Source organism: Budorcas taxicolor, chromosome 13, assembly GCF_023091745.1.
Source record: "Budorcas taxicolor isolate Tak-1 chromosome 13, Takin1.1, whole genome shotgun sequence".
In the NCBI taxonomy this organism is placed as follows: Eukaryota; Metazoa; Chordata; class Mammalia; order Artiodactyla; family Bovidae; genus Budorcas; species Budorcas taxicolor.
The window spans coordinates 11,184,576-11,206,602 of record NC_068922.1 but is presented as its reverse complement, the minus strand read 5'-3'; the positions used below and the strand labels follow the sequence as shown (position 1 = coordinate 11,206,602).

General features: G+C 48.4%; 1 protein-coding gene across 1 annotated transcript in view; it reads left to right on the top strand.

The window, feature by feature from the left end:
- Nucleotides 1-16,950, top strand: part of IL2RA (interleukin 2 receptor subunit alpha) — a 41,925-nt gene extending 24,975 nt beyond the window's left edge. The window contains exons 2-8 of the mRNA XM_052651242.1: nt 3,869-4,051; nt 8,080-8,193; nt 10,292-10,513; nt 11,862-11,942; nt 12,271-12,342; nt 13,469-13,535; nt 16,851-16,950. Coding sequence (XP_052507202.1) covers nt 3,869-4,051; nt 8,080-8,193; nt 10,292-10,513; nt 11,862-11,942; nt 12,271-12,342; nt 13,469-13,535; nt 16,851-16,875 — 764 coding nt within the window. The 3' untranslated portion in view covers nt 16,876-16,950. The remainder of the gene's footprint in view (nt 1-3,868; nt 4,052-8,079; nt 8,194-10,291; nt 10,514-11,861; nt 11,943-12,270; nt 12,343-13,468; nt 13,536-16,850) is intronic.
- The last annotated feature ends 5,077 nt before the right edge of the window (nt 16,951-22,027 follow it).

The window sequence follows — 22,027 nt, the reverse complement described above, 5'->3', positions numbered from 1 at the left end:
GTCAATCCTTGATTCTTTGTGCTAGTGGATAATTGTGAGAGTTGCTCGGTATACTTCTTACTGATTTTTTGGAAGTAAAATTACTTGCAGTGAAATGCACAGATCTGAAGTGTACGATTTTGATGAGTTTTGGCCATGAACCAAAAATGTCAGAAATGGAGACCTGATTGAAATAAAAAGGTGTTTATTTGGGGTTTGGTAGGAATACCCCAGAGAAGCCCTTGACCAAGGGGGAAAGGGCAAGGGTGGTGAGAATTGGGAGATTGGAAATGACACTATTGATACTCTGTATAAAATAGATAACTAATGAGAACCTACTCTACAGGGAGCTCTACTCCAAACTCTGTGGTGACCTAAATGGGAAGGAAGTCCAAAAAATAGGGGATCTATGTATATCTACACCTGATTCATATGTTGTACAATAGAAACTAACACAGTATTGTAGTGCAATTAGACGCCAATAAAAATTAAGAAAAGAAGCCCGTGAATTGTCTCCCCACTCCACTCCCAACAATAAAACAAGAGAGGCTTATAAAGGGAAAACCCACAAGGTTACAGTTAGTGACTTGACTTGTTTACCAAGAATTATAGCTGGAGCTGGCAAGCATAAGGGTGCTTGTTAAGTACCAATCGGTTGACATCTGAAAAGGCTGCGTGCACAGTTTCAAGGGGGGACCTTGAGGCCATCAGTTTGCAGCTGCTGGCAGATACTGCTTTGAAAACGGTTGGTGGTGTCCTTAAGTTCGGTGCAATTCAGAGAAAATTCAAGTTCTTAGTGCAGGGAGGTGTCTGAGAGCCGGTCTTCCATGGCTGCTGACTCCACTTTTGTCTGCCTGAACTGGGATGAGTCCATTACAATTTCAATTTGTCATCAGGACGAAGATGTACACCCAAGGACCCATCATTTCCATCACCCCACCGGCTCCTTGCAGTCAGTCCCGCCCACCACAACCCTGGTTTAATTTCTTTCTGTACACTAGTTTGTCTTTTCTTAAACTTTATATAAGTGGAATCAACGTGCGTGTGTGTGGCTTTATCTTCTTTTGTTCAACATAATGTTTTTGAGATTCCTTAAAGCTACTACAAGTGTTTTCATAGACACAAGATTTCACTCCTCCTGGATAAATACCCAGGAATGGGATGGTCAGATCGTAGGGCAGCTATATATCTAACTTTGTTTTTAAAAACTTTGAATTTTCCAAAGTAACAGTGTTATTTTCACTCCCACCAGTAATGTCAGCAAGTTGCAGTCGCTCCCTGCCAACATTTGGTATTATCAGTCTAGTATCTATTTTACCCATTCTAATGGACTCTGTTACCAGTGGCTTCTGATTTGCTTTTCCATGATGTCTAATGTGGTCTTGAGCAGCTTTTCAAGTGATTACTGATAATCAGATATCTTCTTTGGAGAAGCGACTTGAACAGTCTTTGCCCACTTATTTATTGTATCCATCATTATGGTATCATACAGAGTAATTTCCCTAAAAATCACTCCCTAAAAATCCTCTGTGCTCTACATATTCATCTCTCCAGCCTCCCTGCTGCTGCTAAGTCGCTTCAGTCGTGTCCGACTCTGTGTGACCCCATAGACGGCAGCCCACTAGGCTCCCCTGTCCCTGGGATTCTCCAGGCAAGAACACTGGAGTGGGTTGCCATTTCCTTCTCCAATGCAGGAAAGTGAAAAGTGAAAGTGAAGTTGCTCAGTCATGTCTGACTCTTAGCGACCCCATGGACTGCAGCCTATCAGGCTTCTCCGTCCACGGGATTTTCCAGGCAAGAGTACTGGAGTGGGGTGCCACTGCCTTCTCCGTAACCCGTGGCAACCATTGATTTTTTTTTTTAATGCCTTCATAGCTTTTCCTTTTCTAGAATGCCTTATAGTTAGAATCATACAATGTGTGGTCTTTAAGATTTTCTTCTTTCACTTAGTAATATTCATTAATTTCCTCTATGTCTCCTTCTGGCTTGATAGCTCATTTCTTCTTAGCTCTGAATAACATTCCATTGTCTGAATTTACCACGGTTTATTTGTCCGCTCATTTACTGAGGGACATCTAAGATTGCTTTTTCTGGACAGAGAAAAAAGGAGCTGAACTAGCATCTATTCTATGACTATTATGTGCTGGGTGCTCTGCAAGTTACCTTGATATGTTATTTCACATAATATTTAAAACAAATCAGTTAAATAATAACTATTATACAAATGTTACAGAAAAGGAAGCTGCGTCTTAGATAAGTAACTACAATAAAACTGTGTGGCTAGTAAGGTGGTGGAGCTACAATTTAGAGACCCAGCTTCCTTCCCTTTCCACCACACTACATTTCTTGCCTTATTATGATTATTACAATTACCAGAATTTAATTATGTGATGGGCTTCCTAGGTGGCGCTAATGGTAAAGAACCCGCCTGCCAAAGCAGGAGATGATAGGAGACGCGGGTGCGATCCCTGGGTCGGGAAGATCCCGTGGAGGAGGGCATGGCAACCCACTCCAGTATTCTTGCCTGGAGAATCCCATGGACAGAGGAGGCTGGTGGGCTATGGTCCATGGGGTTGCAAAGAGTCAGAGACGACTGAAGTGACTCAGCATGCACGTTACATCTCAGGTTCCTCTGCAACTGCTGGCCCACTCGGCCATTCAAGTTGCTGTTGTTCAGTCCCTTCTGGGTTAGAGGTGGGGCAAGCTGTTCACATTCTCCTCATCCTCTTGGGGGTGTCAGGAGGGTCCTGCATCCTGGATGGGGATAGGGGGTGGTCTCCAGGTCGGTGAATGGCTGGGCAGAGCGTGAGGGCTCAGAGAAGCTCCACCCCACGCTGAGTGACTGACTCACAACTGGCAGACGGGCCTCTGCGGCCGCGGGTGCAGCCACCTGCCCAGAGCCGATGCCCTTCCCCTGGGTGGCAAGGCCAGCTGCGGGCAGCCCTGACCACCTCACTTTCTCCCATTTCCTGTGCCGTCCTGTCCACCTCCTCCACACAGCCTATGACTTTTTCCTGAAAAATCTCATCTCTTGAAGCAGGGCAACGTGTCTAGAGAGACACACAGTGGAATCCCTGTTCCGATGAGAACAGCACGTTTCCCTCCCCATGATAGCTGTGTGTTCGGCCACTCCTTCAGGTGTCTTTAGTGGGAAACCAGTGACGGTTTTTTGGGCCAAGGGTGGATCAGGTTTTGTGGTGTGAGAAGAAATCTGGTAAACTCAGAGGTGGGTAGATGGTTGAGAAACACATTTCCTACTCAGCACACACTGAGTGAACACTTAACAGATATTTCTCCTCCAAGAAACGATTTCTCAACAGATACATTTCATCCCTCAGTTAAATCCGTGTGGCTTTCCCCGCTGCCTGACTTTCCTCATGTTAGTGAAGTGCAAGTCACTCAGTCGTGTCCAACTCTTTGTGACCCCATGGACTATACCCTGGAATTCTCCAGGCCAGACTACTGGAGTGTGGGTAGCCTTTCCCTTCTCCAGGGGATCTTCCCAACCCTGAGATTGAACCCAGGTCTCTCTCATTGCAGGTGGATTCTTTACCAGCTGAGCCACCAGGGAGGCCCTTCCTCACGTTCCTTGTAAACTATGCTTGCTTGGCGGGAGTCGTCAGAATAAAACCCCAGCTGTTTCTATTCATTTAGTTTGAAAGACACTGTAGCTTGGAGAAGAACTTGGCTGAAGTTAAATTTTGAACCATCTCTGATCTAAAGATTTCTACAGAACCTTCAACAGCCTGAGTTTCTTTCCAGGAGAAAGTGGGGTACATGCCAACCCCTTAAATCAAGGGAAGAAAAGTGGGATTTGATCGTTTTGATGGTTGACTGTGCCCGTGTTTGGAAGCTCCTGGATTACTAAGGTGCCTTTTTGTCTTGGCAGAGGCTTGTCACGATGACCCTCCGAGAATCAGAAACGCCATGTTCAAGGCCCTCAGGTACGAGGTGGGCACCATGATAAACTGCGACTGCAAGGCAGGCTTCCGCAGGGTGTCGGCCGTCATGCGCTGTGTGGGGGACTCCAGCCACTCTGCCTGGAACAACAGATGCTTCTGCAACAGCACCTGTAAGAGTTTCCACTGGTAACCCGGAGGGAAGGAGAAAAACTGTAGCAACGAAGGAGGCAGGGCTGCAACTTTCCTTGGAGGCTGGTGTGTTGGGTGGGGGGGGGGGAGGGGAGTAGAATTCCTTTACAATGTTGTTAGTTTCTGCTGGATAAGGAAGTGAATCAGCTACAAGTATACATATGTCCCCTCCCTCCTGAGCCTCCCTCCACCCCTCATCCTACCCCTCCAGGTCACCACAGGGCACTGAGCTGAGCTCCGTGTGCGGCACAGCGGCTCCCCACTAGCTGTTTCACACAGCCGTGTATATATGTAACTGCTACTCTCTCAGTTCGTCCCACCCTCCGCTTCCCCTGCTGCGTCCACAGGCCCGTTCTCTGCATCTGCGTCTCTGTTCCTGCCCTGCAGATGGGTTCGTCTGTACCGCTTTTCCACGACTCAGAAAGACACGTGCGCCTCAGTGTTTACAGCAGCACTATTCACAATAGCCAGGACATGGAAGCAACCTAAACGTCCGTTCACAGAGGAATGGATGAAGATGTGTTACATATATACAAGGGAATTACTCAGCCGTAAAAAGGGATGAGATCGGGTCACTTGTAGAGATTTGGGTGGACCTAGAGTCTGCCACACCAAGCCCTCAAGGAAACCACACTTTAAGAGGGCGTGGGGGGGGGGGGGCAGACATTACACTAATAATTACTAAACAACTGAAAATAAATGTAGATCATAGTGATGTGAACGTAGCGCATGCAACGGAGCTGTTCTCCACAGCAGCTGCCATTCTTCAGTTCAGTTCAGTCGCTCAGTCATGGCCAACTCTTTGCAGCTCCACGGTCTGCAGCCGCCAGGCTTCCCTGTCCTTTCCCAGCTCCCAGAGCCTACTCAAATTCATGTCCATCAAGTTAGTGGTGCCAGCCAACCATTTCATCCTCTGTCGTCCCCTTCTCGTCCTGCCTTCAATCTTTCCCAGCATCAGGGTGTTTTTTTTTTTAAGAGTCAGCTCTTTACATCAGGTGGCCAAAGTATTGAAGTTTCAGCTTTAGCAGCAGTCGTTCCAATGAACACCCAGGACTGATTTTCTTGAAGGTTGACTGGTTGGATCTGCTTGCAGTCCAAGGGACTCTCAAGAGTCTTCTCCAACACCACAGTTCAAAAGCATCAATTTTTCGGTGCTCAGCTTTCTTCACAGTCCAACTCTCACATCCATACATGACTCCTGGAAAAACCATAGCTTTGATTAGACAGACCTTTGTTAGTAAAGTAATGTCTCTGCTTTTTAATATGCTGTCTAGGTTGGTCATAGCTTTTCTTCCAAAGAGCAAGCGTCTTTTAATTTCATGGCTGCAGTCACCATCTGCAGTGATTTTGGAGCCCCAAAAAATAAAGTCTGACACTGTTTCCACTGTTGCCCCATCTATTTCCCATGAAGTGATGGGACCAGATGCCATGATCTTCATTTTCTGAATGTTGAACTTTAAGCCATTTTTTTCACTGTCCTCTTTCATTTTCATCACTAGGCTCTTTAGTTCTTCACTTTCTGCCATAAGGGTGGCGTCATCTGCATATCTGAGGTTATTGATATTTCTCCCGGCAATCTTGATTCCAGCTTGTGCTTCATGCAGCCCAGCAGTTCGCATGATGTACTCTGCATATAAGTTAAATAAGCAGGGTGACGATATACAGTCTTGATGTATTTCTTTCCCAGTTTGGAACCAGCCCATTGTTCCATGTCCAATTCTAACTGTTGCTTCTTGACCTCCATACAGATTTCTCAGAAGGCAGGTAAGGTGGTCTGGTATTCCCATCTCTTTAAGAATTGTCCAGTTTGTTGTAGTCCACACAGTCAAAGATTTTAGTGTAGTCAATAAAGCAGAAGTAGATGTTTGTCTGGAATTCTCTTGCTTTTTCTATGTTCCAACAATCATAGGATGTTGGTAATTTGATCTCTGGTTCCTCTGCCTTTTCTAAATCCAGCTTGAACATCTGGAAGTTCTTGGTTCATGCACTGTTGAAGCCTAGCTTGGAGAATTTTGAGCATTGCTTTGCTAATGTGTGAAATGAATGCAATTGTGTGGTAGTTTAAACATTCTTTGGCATTGCTTTTCTTTGGGATTGGAATGAAAGCTGACCTTTTCCAGTCCTGTGGCCACTGCTGAGTTTTCCAAATTTGCTAGCATATTGAGTGCAGCACTTTAGCAGCAGCATCTTTTAGGATTTGAAGTAGTTCAGCTGGAATTCCATCACCTCCACTAGCTTTGTTCGTAGTGATGCTTCCTAAGGCCCACTTGACTTCACATTCGAGGATGTCTGTTCTAGTTGAGTGATCACATCATCGTGGTTGTCTGGGTCATGAAGATCTTTTCTGTACAGTTCTTCTGTGTATTCTTGCCACCTCTTCTTAATGTCTTCTGCTTCTGTTAAGTCCATACCATTTCTGTCCTTTATTGCGCTCATCTTTGCATGAAAAGTTCCCTTGGTTTCTCTAATTTTCTTGAAGAGATCTCTAACCATGTCCATTCTATGGTTTTCCTCTATTTTTTCGCATTAATCACTTAGGCAGGCTTTCTTATCTCTCCCTGCTATTCTTTGGAACTATGCATTCAAATGGTATATCTTTCCTTTTCTCCCTTCCTTTCACTTCTCTTCTCAGCTATTTGTAAAGCCTCCTCAGACAACCATTTTGCTTTTTGCGTTTCTTCTTCTTGGGGATGGTTTCGATAACTGCCCCCTGTACAGTGTCACAAACGTCCTTCCATAGTTGGCACTCTGCCTATGAGATTTAATCCCTTGAATCTATTTCTCACTTCCACTGTATAATCATAGAAAGTGAAAGTGAAGTCTCTCAGTCCTGTTCGACTCTTTGCGACCCCATGGACTGTAGCCTACCACAGTCCTGCATCCATGGCATTTTCCAGGCAAGAGTACTGGAGTGGGTTGCCATTTCCTTCTCCAGAGGATCTTCACGACCCAGGGATTGAACCTGGGTTTCCCACATTGTAGGCAGACGCTTTACCATCTGAGCCACCAGGGAAGTGGGATTTGATTTATGTCATACTTGAGTGGTCTAGTGGTTTCCCTAGTTTCTTCGATTTAAGTCTCAGTTTTGCAATAAGGAGTTCATGATCTGAGCCACAATCAGCTCCTGGTCTTGTTTTTGCTGACAGAATAGAGCTTCTCCATCATCACGTGCAAAGAATAAAATCAATCTGATTTTGGTATTGACCATCTGGTGATGTCCACATGTAGAGTCGTCTCTTGTGTTGTTGGAAGAGGGTGTTTACTATGACCAGTGTGTTCTCTTGGCACAACTCTGTTCACCTTTGCCCTGCTTCATTTTGTACTCCAAGGCCAAACTTGCCAAACTGTTACTCCAGGTATCTCTTGACTTCCTACTTTTGCACTCCAGTCCCCTATGATGAAAAGGACATCTTTTTTTGGTGTTAGTTCTAGAAGGTCTTGTAGGTCATCATAGAACCATTCAATTTCAGCTTCTTCAGCATTAGTGGTTAGGGCGCAGACTTGGATTACCATGATATTGAATGGTTTGCCTTGGAAGCAGAGACCATTCTGTCTTTTCTGAGACTGCACACATTGCCATTCTTTAGGATGCCCTCTGACTCTTAAATGACCTGCCTTCGGGAGGCAGGAGTGGCTGAGATTGCTCCTCTGCCTGCCACACTCACCTGCATGCATGGCGTTGACAGGCTGATGGCCAGAATGGGGTCCCTTTTGGGGAGACACACAGGCACAAACCATTCAGCCAGAAAAGCTTGGGTCCTTTGGAAACACACTGTAGGCTGCTATTGTCACGTACAGGAAGCCTGCCTGGCGGGCTGGTGCTCTGCTGCCCGTGAACAGGCCCTCTGAGAGCCCCCTGAGGACAGGGTGTGTGGGGCTCATTTTTATAACCTCAGCATCCCCCAATACTGCCTATCATGTCACAGGCCCTAGAAAGATGTTCTTTCTGAGGGTTTTCTCTTTTAAACACCTGAGAAGTTATATTCTTCATTCCCTCCATACTCCCTAGCCCCTGCTAAGAACCCAGTAAAACAAGTTACTCCTGGATCCGAAGAACAGAGGGAGAGAAAACCCACAGATGCACAGAGCCAAACGCAGCCTCCGGAGCAAGCTGACCTTCCAGGTAGGAGTGGACCTGCTCTCTCACAGACACGCTCAGTGCGCCCCTGAGGAGGAGAGTCTGGCCTGTGGTCCTCTCTCCTGAGGACACCCTGGGGACCGGTACCGCGGTGCGGTGGTGGCAGGCTGCCGGCTCAGCATCTCGAGCCCCTCCTACAGCAGCCAGCCTGGGCTCTGTGCGTCCTCCAGGCTTGGGAACTGGCCCAAGAGGGCTCAATTCAGTTCAACTCAACTCACTTCCATTCAAATAGCATTTGGGGGCCAACTGCCCCAAGCACAGTGGCCAGAAAATAGCAATCTGAGTCGCCAGTACTTCTTGGCCTCAAAAGATGTTCTGTGTTTCCCTTAAGGAAGAGACACTGAACTGTGAGCCAAGTAATTGACTTCCAGACGTCTCTATTTCCAACGGGACAGGGTTCGGAGGCGGGTGGGGCCACACTGGCTTCTGGAAGCTGCGGACAGAACTTGAGCTAACGGGCTGTGGACAAGCCAGTGCTGTGTCACCCAGCTACTGCCCCGACTTCCCAAAATTAATACGGTGGAAGTCAGCCTTGACATCAGGAAGAAAGGAGCCCGTTAGGGAAACCTGAGCTTTGGGGGGCCCAGCTGACCTTTCAATACCCCGTGCCCTATGCTGATTGTACAGCCTTACAAAGAACTTTACGACTTGACATATAATCTCATTCCAACCTCAGAACCCAGTGAGTCAGGGGGCAGGAAATATTCCTTCAATTTACTGATGGAATTGAGATGCAGAGACAAGTAAAGACATGGCACAACTCACAAAAGGGACTGAAATAAGGCCTCGGGTCTCCTGAACTAGACCAGGGGTCTTGGTACGATTATTTAAGCTACTTTGAATTTATTTTCAGCTTTTATTAACAAAAAATAAAAAGAGAACGACTAATCTGGGGAACCTGCTGCAATACGCTGTCTCCTCTCCTTGTCACTGTGACTTTGTTCTGGAGTGAGGATTCAGAACACATTAGTTGCTTTCCTCTCCTTCTCGCCTCCCATATTGCACAAGTACTGAAAGTTTTCTCAAGAGGTCAGTGTTTACTCTCCTTACTCAAGAGATAGCCAGCTGCCTCTGGCTAAGGGACGCAGACTGTCTTAATTTGGAGGTTTTCACTCGAAAGAAGCAAAACTAACTCCAACAGGTCTGGACGGTTATGAATTTTACTGACTGGAAAGGCAATTTGATTCGAGACTTGAACACACGTTCAAGGATGGACTGCAAGATGCTGTGCTGAGCAGACCCCTCAGGATGGGACCGCTAGGCCTCCTGCTGCAAAGGGTCATGAGGGCAGTGGAGGGGTTATGTTGGATCCTTGGGGTTGTGGAAGGTCAGAGCATACACACAGCTTCACAGTTCTGGGCTTAGAAGGATCTGTGGTTCCATGTGTCCAGATCTGGGGGGCAAGGGATTAAATCAGGACAGGACATGATCTGTGGGGTTAAAGGTCAGCCAGGCTTTGGTTTTAGCTGGATGAGGGGAAAGTTACTGGACATGGGAATTTTCAGAGGCCTTAAAAGGGCAAGCTTCAGGCATGGCTTGGTCAGGGACCAATTTCTCTAGGATCGTCTTGGTGCTTCCCTCCCCCCAGCTTTGGATTTGTCCCAGGTACTTCTCCATGGCTCCGAGACAACCACTTGGGGATGTGCTTCCTCACTTAGCAGTCGAGATCTAGGTGGTCTCCACATCTCCTCGGCCCAGACTGGCTGGAGCCTGCCCTTAACCCTTAGCCTGTCCACTTAGCAAATCTCTCCCTGTCAGCAGAAGCTCATTTCTCTGCGACCCCAGAGCGAGCACCTGTGTCTCGAGTGTCATGCTCCCCACGTTCTCCCTGCAGAGGCTCCCCTCCCTGATCCACTGTCTGCTCACTGCAGGGGAGGGGGACTGGGTCTTCATGCCTTTCCCAAAGTGCCTAGCAAAGGCCCTAACAAATAGATGTTACCAACACTTATTGGAAGAAAGCGGGGGAGGGGTGGAGGAGGGGGGCCAAAGAAAAGAAGGACTGTGGTCTGGTCTCTAGGAAGAGACAGCCTGGCCTCACAGCATCTCCTCAACTTGCCTCTGGAATTCCCTTCCCCTCGTCCAGGTCACTGCGAGGAACCACCGCCATGGGAACATGAACTTGAACCTTTGAAGAGAGTCTATCATTTCACGCTGGGGCAGACGGTTCACTACCAGTGTGCCCAGGGATTCAGGGCCCTACACACCGGTCCTACTGAAAGCACCTGCACGATGATCCACGGGGAGATGAGGTGGACCAGGCCCAGGCTCAAGTGCATAAGTGAAGGGGCGAACAGTCAGGCTCCAGGTACAGAGGTGCCCCAGCCCAGGGCCCACCCGCCTTGGCGGCTTCCCTGAGGCAGGCCCGGCTGGGCTCCCTGACACACCCGCCACGTGGTCCTGGGCGAGCTCCTTCCTCTCCTGGGGCCTTGGTTTGTTCTCACTCTAGAAAACAGATGAGATGAACTGGAAGGTCTCCACACCCTGGGGTCCCCCATTTCCTGATGGGGATAAAGAGCAGGATCTGAAAGAGGAAGACAGGTGTCTGCCGGGGGCCCCCCCACCCCTACATGGCGCTGCTCCCGTTTCTAGCTGATCCTGAAATTCCCCCTCTGCCTCTAAGCTACCAAGACCTCCTCATTCCAAAGGGGAAGTCCGCCTGCCCTGCATACGCCTCCAACTTGCTGATGTGTAACCTAAATCCATTCTCCTTCTGTACCAGGAGAAAGCTACCCCCCTTCTTATGTGAGTCCCACCTGAGCTTTGCCAAAGTGCAGACGTGCAGGGCAGGGACTTTTCAAGCACAGACACACATGCACACGCTTGTATGCTCGTTCACGCACACGGACAAGCCACCCACGTTGAATTCTTCTGCTACTGAAATCGTATTACCATATCTACAATCAAAAGGCCCCCCATTGGGCCTTAACTGTCAGTGGTTTCTTTGCTCGCCCCCATTGCCCAGGCCCCACACCTCCCTCTTGGATCTTCTGGGGGCGGTGCTATGTTTCTTTCCCATAGCCCGCCCCCCGTGAGTCACGCTGCCCACCAGGCGTGTCCACGAGCAATGGGGAATCTGTCACAGAGGAAAGCTCTCCTTTTGTGCATTTCTACTTTAATCGGCTTCCCAGGTGGCCCTAGCGGTAAAGAACCCACCTGCCAATGCAGGAGACATAAGAGGTTCAATCCCTGCATTGGGAAGATCCCTGGAGAAGGAAATGGCAACCCACTCCAGGATTCTTCCCTGGAGAATCACATGGACAGAGGAGCCTGATGGGCTACAGTCCATAGGGTCGCAAAGAGTCCAGCATGACTGAAGCGACTTAGCATGCACACACTTTGCTTAACGGTTGATGGAATTTGTATTAGCGTGACCCAATTCCAAGCTGCAGACGGCAACCAGAGCTGAGTAGGAAGTTTGGGGAGAAAGCTGCTCAGAGCTCCAAGAAGAGCCAGAGTCAGGGTCACAGGTCCCTCCCTCCCGCTCTGCTGGGCTCACTGACCAATTCACCGTGACTCTGATGGGGACCGCAGAGCCGAGACACACCTCAGCTACCATGTCTGGGGTCAGCTGAGGAGGCGGAGGGGGTGGGTGGGAGACCCCAGACCCCCACTCCTCACCTCTGCCCCACAAACATCCTTCTTCTCTCCTCCAGATGAAGCAGAGCCTCTGGAGAGCACGGAAGCTCCCCCTGGGAGTGGAACTTTCTTAACAACCAGGACGGCAGGGACCACAGGTACGGCTGGCATTCTTGGAGGATAAAAGCTTGGCTATTAAACTGTGGGGTGGGAGAGGGAAGAGCTGGCCTGGGAGCTGCCCCCGGTGCTAGAGACGGTCCACATCCGCACACGACCTCCCAGGCCTCAGACACGGGCAGTGTCGCCGGTGTCACAGGATAGGCAAGTTGGAGGGCAGCAGCTCAAGGCAGAAGATGTTCAGAAGTCCGGCCAGGGCTCCAGCGGCCTCCGAGACCCCCACCTCCAGAAGCCTGGACTCTCCCAGCCCCAAGCAGCCCCAGGCAGCCCCACAGCCAGCATCCACAAGCTCCTCCCCCTCTCTTGCAGATTTCCAGAAGCCCACAGACGTGGTTGCAATGCTGGATACGTTCATATTTACCACCGAGTACCAGATCGCAGGTGGGTAGTGACCCAATGGAAGCCTACACATTTGCTTGGTGGGTGGTGAGCTGCTCGGTGAGTTAGTCTAAATGAACTCTTTATACGATGTGTATAAAACTCAAAGACGAATCCATAGCATAACTTGACTCAGAGTCACAGGCACGGCTATGGTGAGTCAGCAGTGAGGCCCAGCCTCAACCAGCTCCCAGAGGACAAACACCCAGCACCTGGATGTGAGTGGAGGGAGGTGGCGTGCCCAGCGCAGGAGAGAAAAAACACGCTAAGACCACTCCAGCTGCCTTCTGGTGGGAGCCAGAAACAGGCTATGAGGGAAACAAACAAACAAAAAGCCCAAACACCAAATGGAGCTCTTAGAGTAGAATGCTGGTTACCAGGGCCTGGGGTGAGGCAAAGAGAAGACAGTGACAAAGGGCACGGACTTCGTCAGCAGAGGAGTCGGCCTGGGGACGGTCAGGGTGTGGGGATTACCACCAACGATGCTGTGTTGCGGACTTGAAAGTTGCTAACAGCAAATCTTCAATGTTCTTGGCACAGAAAAGAAATAGTAATTACAATATATTTTGCAATAAACGTGCACACCTTAAAATTACAGCCTGTTACGGGGTCAATTATATCTTACGGGCGGATGGAGGGAGAAAAACAGGCTTTGAGGCACCATAGACGGCTGGCTGGCTGGATAACCGCCAGCTCCAGGGCAAAGGAAAGAGTGTGTGGGAAACAGAGATACTTTCAGGAGACGCCATGTGTTTATCACTTACGGTTATACTCACCGTGATATTTCAACATTTCTTTCACCCCCTGCGGGCCTCACTCAAGGTCTTTTTAACTGAAGCTGGGCCTCTGACCCTCTCTGAAGAGGGTGCCTGTCAGCTGCTCCCCGAGAAGGAGGGGAGCTCCCCTGGGAAAGGCTGGGCCCTTCTGGTCCATACCCCAGGTCCTGGTCTTGCAGCCTCCAGGGAGCCTGGGCAGGAGGGAGCTGCGTTCTGAAAAGGGGCGGCGGAGACCGCCGCGCTCACCTCCCCGGAAGCACTGAGCCTGTGCGGAGGGCTGGGGGACCGACACGCGGGAGGGGGGCTCTCTCAGCCCCCGGGGCCGCCTCCCTGACCTGCTTCTCTGTCCCCAGTGGCCGGCTGCATCCTCCTGCTCTCCAGCGTCCTCCTCCTGAGCTGCCTCACGTGGCAGCGGAGATGGTGAGTAGTTGTGAAACAAAGAACTGCCTGACGCTGTGTGAGTCCCCCAGATGCCCAGAACTGCAGTCTTCCGGGAGACGGGAGCAGACACCGCAGCCTGACCCAGAGAGCTGTGCCAAGCGTTAGCCACTCAGTCGCGTTCCGCTCCTTGCCACCCCATGGACTGTAGCACGCCAGGCGCCTCTGTCCATGGGATTCTCCAGGCAAGAATACTGGGGTGGGTTGCCATTCCCTACTTCAGGGGATCTTTCTGACCCAGGGATCAGACCCCGGTCTCCTGCATTTCAGATTCTTTACCGACTAAGCCACCAAAAGCCTTCCTAAAATCCAGTGTCATCTGAGAGCGCCCTCTTGTGGCCAAATGAAATACTACCTTTTTTTTTTTAAGCAATTGCTAGCATTCAGAAAAGTAAGATCACGGCAGCCGGTCCCATCACTTCATGGCAAATAGATAGGGAAACAATGCAAACAGTAACAGACTTTATTTTGGGGAGCTCCAAAATCACTGCAGATGGTGACTGCAACCATGAAAGTAAAAGACGCTTGTTCCTTGGAAGGAAAGCTATGACCAAACTAGACAGCACATTAAAAAGCAGAGACATTACTTTGCCAACAAAGGTCTGTCTAGTCAAGGCTGTAGTTTTTCCAGTAGTCATGTATAGATGTGAGAGTTGGACTATAAAGAAAGGTGAGCACGGAAGAACTGATGCTTTTGAACTGTGGTGTTAGACTCTTGAGAGTCCCTTGGACCACAAGGAGATCCAACCAGTCAATCCAAAGGAAATCAGTCCTGAATATTCATTGTAAGGACTGATGCTGAAGCTGAAACTCAAATACCTTGGCCACCTGATGCAAAGAACTGACTCATTTGAAAAGACCCTGATGCTGGGAAAGATTGAAGGTGGGAGGAGAAGGGGACGACAGAGGATGAGATGGTTGGATGGCATCACCGAGGCAATAGACACGAGTTTGAGTAGGCTCTGAGAGTTGGTGATGGACAGGGAAGCCTGGTGTGGTGCAGTCCTTGGGGCTGCAAAGAATCGGACACAGTTGAGCTACTGAACTGAACTAGGAGCTAGTGATGAGATGGAGCTGGCTTACAAAGGCTCCTGAAAGCCAAAAGTTAGGTGTTCTGGAGTTTTGCAATCTGCTTTTAAGTTTAGTCATTATTGAAAACTAAAGTATTAAGCTTACAATTAAATAAGTTAAGCAGTACAAAGACAATATTCAAAATTAATCACTTTCTGATTATTTTATTGCATGTGACTACTTTATTCTCAGGGCTGTTTGCATCTGTGTACCTGTGTTGAGGAAACACTGCCTAGATGATGACTTTACACTGTGCCTCTCTCCCCAGCTCTGTATCAAGGACATATTGACACTGGTGTTGTGGGGTTTTTACACCATGGAGGTGAGCAGACTGTTTCCGAGAGCTGGTTGTTAAGCATTTGCCTGCATGCCAGTTCCTGCAGCCTCACTCCATGGGAGCTCTTAGCCAAGTAGGAGGTAACCAGATGCTGCTGAGAGCTGTCTGACAGGGTTGTCACTAGCCACATGCAGATACTTCAGCTTAAACTTAAATAAATTAAATATGATTAAAAGTTCGCTCTACACGTGGCAGTAGCCACATTTCAGGTGTTTGATAGCCACATGTGGCCACCTTGTTGGACAACACAGATACGAAACACTCCCATCTTCGCAGAAAGTTCTTACAGCATAGTGCTGGCTAGAAACTAGCAGTTTTCAATTCAGGAAATCCCCTTGGCACAGCTAGCTGTGCTATGATTTTTCCTTTTCTGCAGCTATTGTCTTCTACTCCCCCAAAGTTTTATAGAACAGCTCCTGTGTAGACGTGGGTCAAAGGGCACACACTTGCAGTTAGGAGATGGCCAAGTTCTGGGGAATCTGACGCAGCAGCTTAGGTGGCTACAGGCAACAGCAGTGTATCTATACACTTTAGAGTTGCGAAGAGACTAGCTCCTGAATATTCTCACCACCAAAAAAGAAATGACAACCACGCGATGTGATGCAAGTGTTAGCTTAACAGCAAGGTGGTTATTACATCACAACACATAACTGTATCAAATCAACACACTACACCTTAAACTTCCACAGTGTTCATTGCCAAATATCTCTTGATTTTAAAAGGACTCAGAGACTATCTCCTGTGTACCAGGCACTTGGTAGGGGCCTCAGGATGATTAAGAAGGGCCCCTGCTCTCAGGAGCTTATAGACCAGTCAAGGAGAAGGGAAAATAAAAGAGAGAGACTTGAAATGCAATTTGTGAAAGCCTAAGACTGAAGTGTTATGGAGAATGAAGAGACAAATGACACACGTCATCCTACATGGGGGCGCCCAACAGGCTTTCGGAGCCGGTGGCGGCAGACAGGTGAAGAACAGAAGGAGCAGCTGCAAGGCAGAGGGACAGGAGGGGAAGGGAAGCGTCCTAAAGGGCAGGAGGCTGTCTGTGAGGGTCTGGCCGTTCTCCGCACTGAGGGGTACAATGCACGGGGCAGTGGTCGCAGTGCCCTGATGTGTGATGGCCAGAGGCCACATCCTGGAAGATCAGGCCAGACTGGGGAACTCAGCCCCATCCTGAGGGCAGCAGCAGCCACAGAAGCTGGTGTATGGCATAAAGGGTAGCATCGGCCTTTGAATGGTCTAGCCACCAGAAAGGCTGGATTGAGGGTGGTAACAGTGGTGGCAGTTTGATATGTTACGCTGGAATAAATCCACCCAGGGGACGAGGAGAGCATGGAGCAGGTCGGGGGCATCAGCTAAACCAGAGGAAAAGAATGGAGAGACACATAAAGGAGTCAGGTTAGCAGAGTCTGGTGGCTGATTGGAAGTGAGTATGAAGGAGGAGGATTGACTCAAGATGATGCAGGTACCCACTCCCCAGGGACTGTCATCACCACCTACAGGCCAAGTTGCAAAGTGAGGATGTGCACCCTGTGAGGAGCAGCCCCTGAGCACAGCCTATCTCTCAGCCCCTCCCCAAGACCCACCAGCTCCCCCACCTGTAACCGGCCAGACCTCAGGCTTACCTTCAGCCCCGCAGGCTGCGCAATGACTGGGTCACGTCCCTGTGAGCTGCCGGGGCTCAGTCAGTCAGCTGGGGCTTCAGTCCCACGGGGCTGCCGGTCTTGACCTCTAGAGGGATCATCAGTGGGATGGTCAGGGATCCTGAGGTGGGACTTAAAGCTAGCGGGTCAGTGGGGCTTTTGTGGGATGCTCAACCCACATCCATTTAGTGAGATCATATTGGTTTTGGTGCAGAATTCCCCCCATGACTATGCCTTGTATCACCACAGGAAGAAGAACAGAAGGACAATCTAGAAAACCAAGGGCCAGAAGAAGTCAAGAACAGCCCACAGATGTCACGGACCACAATCAAAATCAAAGAAGCTAAACACTCATCCAAGAGGCATCTCCTGATCCGGTGGGCTCTGGAAAGCTCTGAAGTCACGTAACAGAACACTGGGCAACTGCAGCCCCATCGTGAAGCCAGCTCTGTAGTATCAACCCTTGAGGCTGACCCGTGTCTAGGCAGCAAGTCCAAGGTCGCTGGAGGAACGGGGAGAGGCAACCAGAACTCTTGCTCCTGTTTTCACGTATATGTGATCACTAGACCACAAGTAGCCTGGAGCTCTCTCCACACCATGTAGAGTGTAAAGAAGAGCAGTTTCATGCTAAGCGCATCCCAACTTCCCAGGTTAGAAATCCCAAGGAAAGCCCTAGCACTGATGTAAACAGACACACATGCTCTCTGCCCAGGCGAGTGGACTTTGTCCCGGAATCCACATAAGTCCTTTCCAAGCCTCTGGTGACCAGCCCACTCTCCTGCTCATATGCCCCCAAAGGAATCCTTTTGACCCTAGCCCAGTCCTCCAAGTTAGCACCCTCTACGGAACCTTCCAGTTTGAGTTTCTAAAGAACAGATTCCCTGGGGGAGCAGTCTTTGGGTGACCGCCGAAGACAGCAAGCAAACCCATGGAACTGTTGAGCTTCAGAGTTTGAAAGGATTTCCCTGGAGTTAATGCCAGGAGAAGGGGGAGAAGCTGAGTCCCAGGTAGTGGGTTATCCTTAACATTTAGCTTCAGCTGTTTGTGACTGGCTGTTCTAACAGCTTTTTCTTTGGAATTGCTATAAATTATGCTCTGCATTCAGCTGCCACAAATTTGATGTTTACAGACAGACACACAGTGTGTAAATGTGTACATTTGCAAAGAGGTGTCATAAAAACACTGATAAGGAGGCAGTACATTCAGTGTTTATGGGAGGAAAGAAAGAAAGAAGGATGGGGCGGGGAGCTCATGTAATTACGGATGAGGTCACATCAGTGACCCTCACACTGTGAGGAAATTAAAATTGCCTGGAGAACTTGGTGAGACCTGGAAGCCTGGGCCCATCTCCAAAGTTTCTGAGTCAGCAGGTCTGGGGTGGGAACCGAGAATCCACATGTCTAATAGTTTACAGGGGATGCTGACAATGCTGGTCTGGGGACCACATTTTGAGAATCACCGGGTTTAAACCTCTCCATACCTGCCGACCCTCAACCCCCAATGGAAAAGCCAGACTTGGGGGCTGAGATTTCAGTGCAAGTTCAGACTCTTGCCCAAGATATCAATTCTCATTCAGTTGACAGATGTCCTGGCTGAACAAAATCACATGATGAAGGAGATTAATGAAAAATTTAAATCAGCAGCCAGTTTTCATTTCTGAGAGGGCAGGCAGGAAAGTGTTACCAAAAAATGCACAGGTATCAGCAGGTCTATATCCAGGTTAAAAAGTGGTTTTCTGTCCTTTCTGTGACCAACCAAGTACAATCAGACTCCATCGTCAGCATTCCCTGACATGTATGTTTTCTGGGAAAGTAAGGTTAGGATCTGGAATTTCAGACCAGGGAAAAAAAAAAGTTTTTAACCTTATTTATCTGACTTGAGTAAAACTGGATTATCATTATTCACTGTGCGGGGGTGGGGGGGTGGGGAGTCTGTGAGATCAAAATATTTTCATAATACAAGTGATCCTTGAAGAACATGGGTTTGAACCACGTGGGTCCGCTTACATGTGGATTTTGGTCAACAGTAAATCCTGCAGTGCTATTCAATCCGAGGTTGGTTGAATCTGTAGATGCAGAACCAGGGATGTGTAGAAACCATGGGTATGAGGGACCAACTATAACTTGTGGGTTTTTTAACTGCACAGAGTGGGTCATTGCTCCCAACTCCCAGGTTGTCCAAGGGTCAACTGTGAGCAAGATGTGACTTGCCTTTTCCTCTCTCACTCCCTTACAAGCGCGTGGTGGGGCTTTCCAGAAGCTACCTGATATATGATGATGTCATCGCTCTGGTGTTAACAGAAAATGAGTTTATTACTCAAGGGCACCCCACTCCAGTACTCTTGCCTGGAAAATCCCATGGGCGGAGGAGCCTGGTGGGCTGCAGTCCATGGGGTCGCTAAGAGTCAGACACGACTGAGCGACTTCACTTTTCATGCATTGGAGAAGGAAATGGCAACCCACTCCAGTGTTCTTGCCTGGAGAATCCCAGGGACAGAGGAGCCTGGTGGGCTGCCGTCTATGGGATCGCACAGAGTTGGGCACGACTGAAGTGACTTAGCATTGAAGAATTAATAAATAATATTTTTAAAATTTCTTGGTGTTTTAGCATCTAAGTATGCTAAGTATCACAAGATGTAACTATATAAACAAAAAGTTTTGGGAGCCCTCAATACTTTTAATAACATACAGAGGTCCTAGAGAAAGTTAACAAGCACATCCTCACCGGTCATTTCAGCAAGGTGAATCAGGTGTACATGTGCACACATACACAGGTGCGTGCTCACATACACAGGTGCGTGCTCACACCTGTGTGCAATGGAATATTACTCAGCCATAAAAATAATGAAATGGGGGAGGGTGGAGTGCAGAAAAAATAAAATAAAACAGTGAAATGATGCCATTTTGAGCAACATGGATAGACCTAGAGATGATCATACTAAGCAAAGTAAGTCGGACTAAGAGAGACAAGTATTGCATGATATCACTCATATGTGGAGTCTAAAAAGATACAAGCGATCTTATTAACAAAACAATATGTTTTGACATATTGTTTTCTATGACAGACATAGAAAACAAACTTATGGTTACCAAAGGGGAAGTGGGGAGGGATAGATTAGGAGTTTGGGATTAACATATAAATACTACTATATAGAAAAATAGATAATTAACAAGGACCTACTGTATGGCACAGAGGACTCTACTCAAAAATCTTCTAATAAACCTATAATGGAAGAGAATGTAAAAGAAGAACATTTGTATATATATACTTGAAACTAACAGAACATTGTAAGTCAACTATATTTCAATAAACATTTTTAAAAAAAGAAATGCAAATCGAAACCACAATGAGATGGTTATACCCAATAAGACGACTTTAAGGAGAAAAGAAAAGAAATAACAAATGTTGACAAGAATATGGAGAAATAGGAACCCTCATACATTGCTGGAGGGAATGTAAAATGGTGCCCCCACGGTGGTAGTCGTTTCTGAAAAAGTTAAACGTGGAATGACCACATGGCTCAACAATTCCACTCCTGGGTATATTACCCAGGGGTGAAGAAAACCCATGTCCACACAGAAACTGGTATAAGGCTATTTATAACAGCATCACAGCCAAACAGCCAAGAGATGGGAACAACCCAAACGCCCACCAGTGGATGTGTGGGTAAGCAAACCGTGGTTTCTCCACACACTGCAATTCAGCCCAGTCACAGAAAGGAGTGAGGCCTTCAGAAAAGGCTGCCACGTAGATGAGCCTAAAGAACACGATGCTAAGTGAAGGAGGCCAGACATAAAATGCCACGTGCTGTATGACTCCCTGTATACAAAATGTGCAGAAGAGGCGCTCCAAAGAGACTGAAGCACACCACTGCTCACCAGGGCTGGCATGAGTGGTTACGTGCCGGGTGCAGGGTAGTACATCTTCCCAGGGGACGCAGTGCTAAAGAACCCGCCTGCCAATGCAGGACTGGAGAGACTGCAGGGACGATCCCCTGGAGAAGGGAATGGCTCCCCACCCCAGCATTCTTGCCTGGAGAATCTCCATGGACAGAGGAGCCTGGCGGGCTCCAGGCAGCATGCGGACATGACTGAGCGATTAAACAACAGCAAAAGAGCCCAAAGACCGGCATGTCTAGGATCCTATTTAAGAAAAAATCTGAAGGGAAACCCAGAGAAAACCCAGGGAAAATCAGGGGAAAAAACAACTACACCACAGGCAGTTTCACCCTCTGACATCCCAGGTATTGTAAGCATTAAACACAGCCTAATTCCTACACCAACATACAAAGCCTCACACCCAAGGCCTGCTTACCTCAGCTCCTGTTACCTGGGACATCATATCCAGCTCTCAGAAAAAAGTACAAGCATGCTAGGGAATTCCCTGGTGGTTCAGTAGTTAAGACTCAATGCTTTCACTGCCAAGGGCCCTGGTTCGATCCCTGGTCAGGGAACTAAGATCCCACAAGACAAGCAGTGGGGGGGCGGGAAAAAATTACAAGGCAAGCTAAAAGGCAGAAAGCACAGTTTGAAGAGACAGAGCCAGCATCAGAACCAAATACAGACATGGCGGAGATGCTGGAATGACCAGGCTGGGAATTTAAAACCACTGCGGAAAATAAGTCGTTCTAACAGATTGCTGTTAGTTAGTTAGTTTAGTTAAGTCGCTCAGTCGTGTCCGACTCTTTGCTACCCCATGAACTGTAGTCCACCAGGCTCCTCCGTCCATGGGATTCTCCAGGCACGAACACTGGAGTGGGTGGTGCTGTGCGACTCCCTAAATCCATCTTTCCCTTAGCCCCGGGTTTTAGCGGGATACAGTCCTCTCCCAGCTGAGGATTACATTTGCCAGCCTCCCTTGGGGTTCAGTGGGTCCCGTGACTAAGTTCTGCCCCAGGAGGTGTGAGTGTAGTGAAGCAAGCAGTCTCTAGGATGTGCCCTTGAAGAGAATGGGTATGTCCTGCCCCTCCTTCACCTCCTCCGCTGGCCAGCAGGTGAGCCTTGATGGTGGGAGTCAGACCAGGAGTGGGATCAAAACTGAAATAAACCCAAAGGAGCCAGGATGTCTGACATGGCGGGGCCGTGCCCGGACTGCTTATACTTGTGCTGGATGTGAGGCAGAAATAACCTCCCCTGGGGGCAGATTGGGAGTTTGGAATGGACATGTTCACACTACTGTATATAACATTGATCAACAAGGACCTGCTACATAGCGTAGGGAACGCGACACAATACTCCGACACAACACTCTGTAACAACCTAAATGGGAAAAGAGTTTGAAAAAGGATAGATACATGTATATGTATAACTGAATTACTTTCTGTACACCTGAAACGTATGCAACATTGTTAATCAATTGTGTGCAAACATAAAATTTTTGAAAAATAAAATGCAGATGTAACATTTATAACAGTTTCTCTGGCGTCT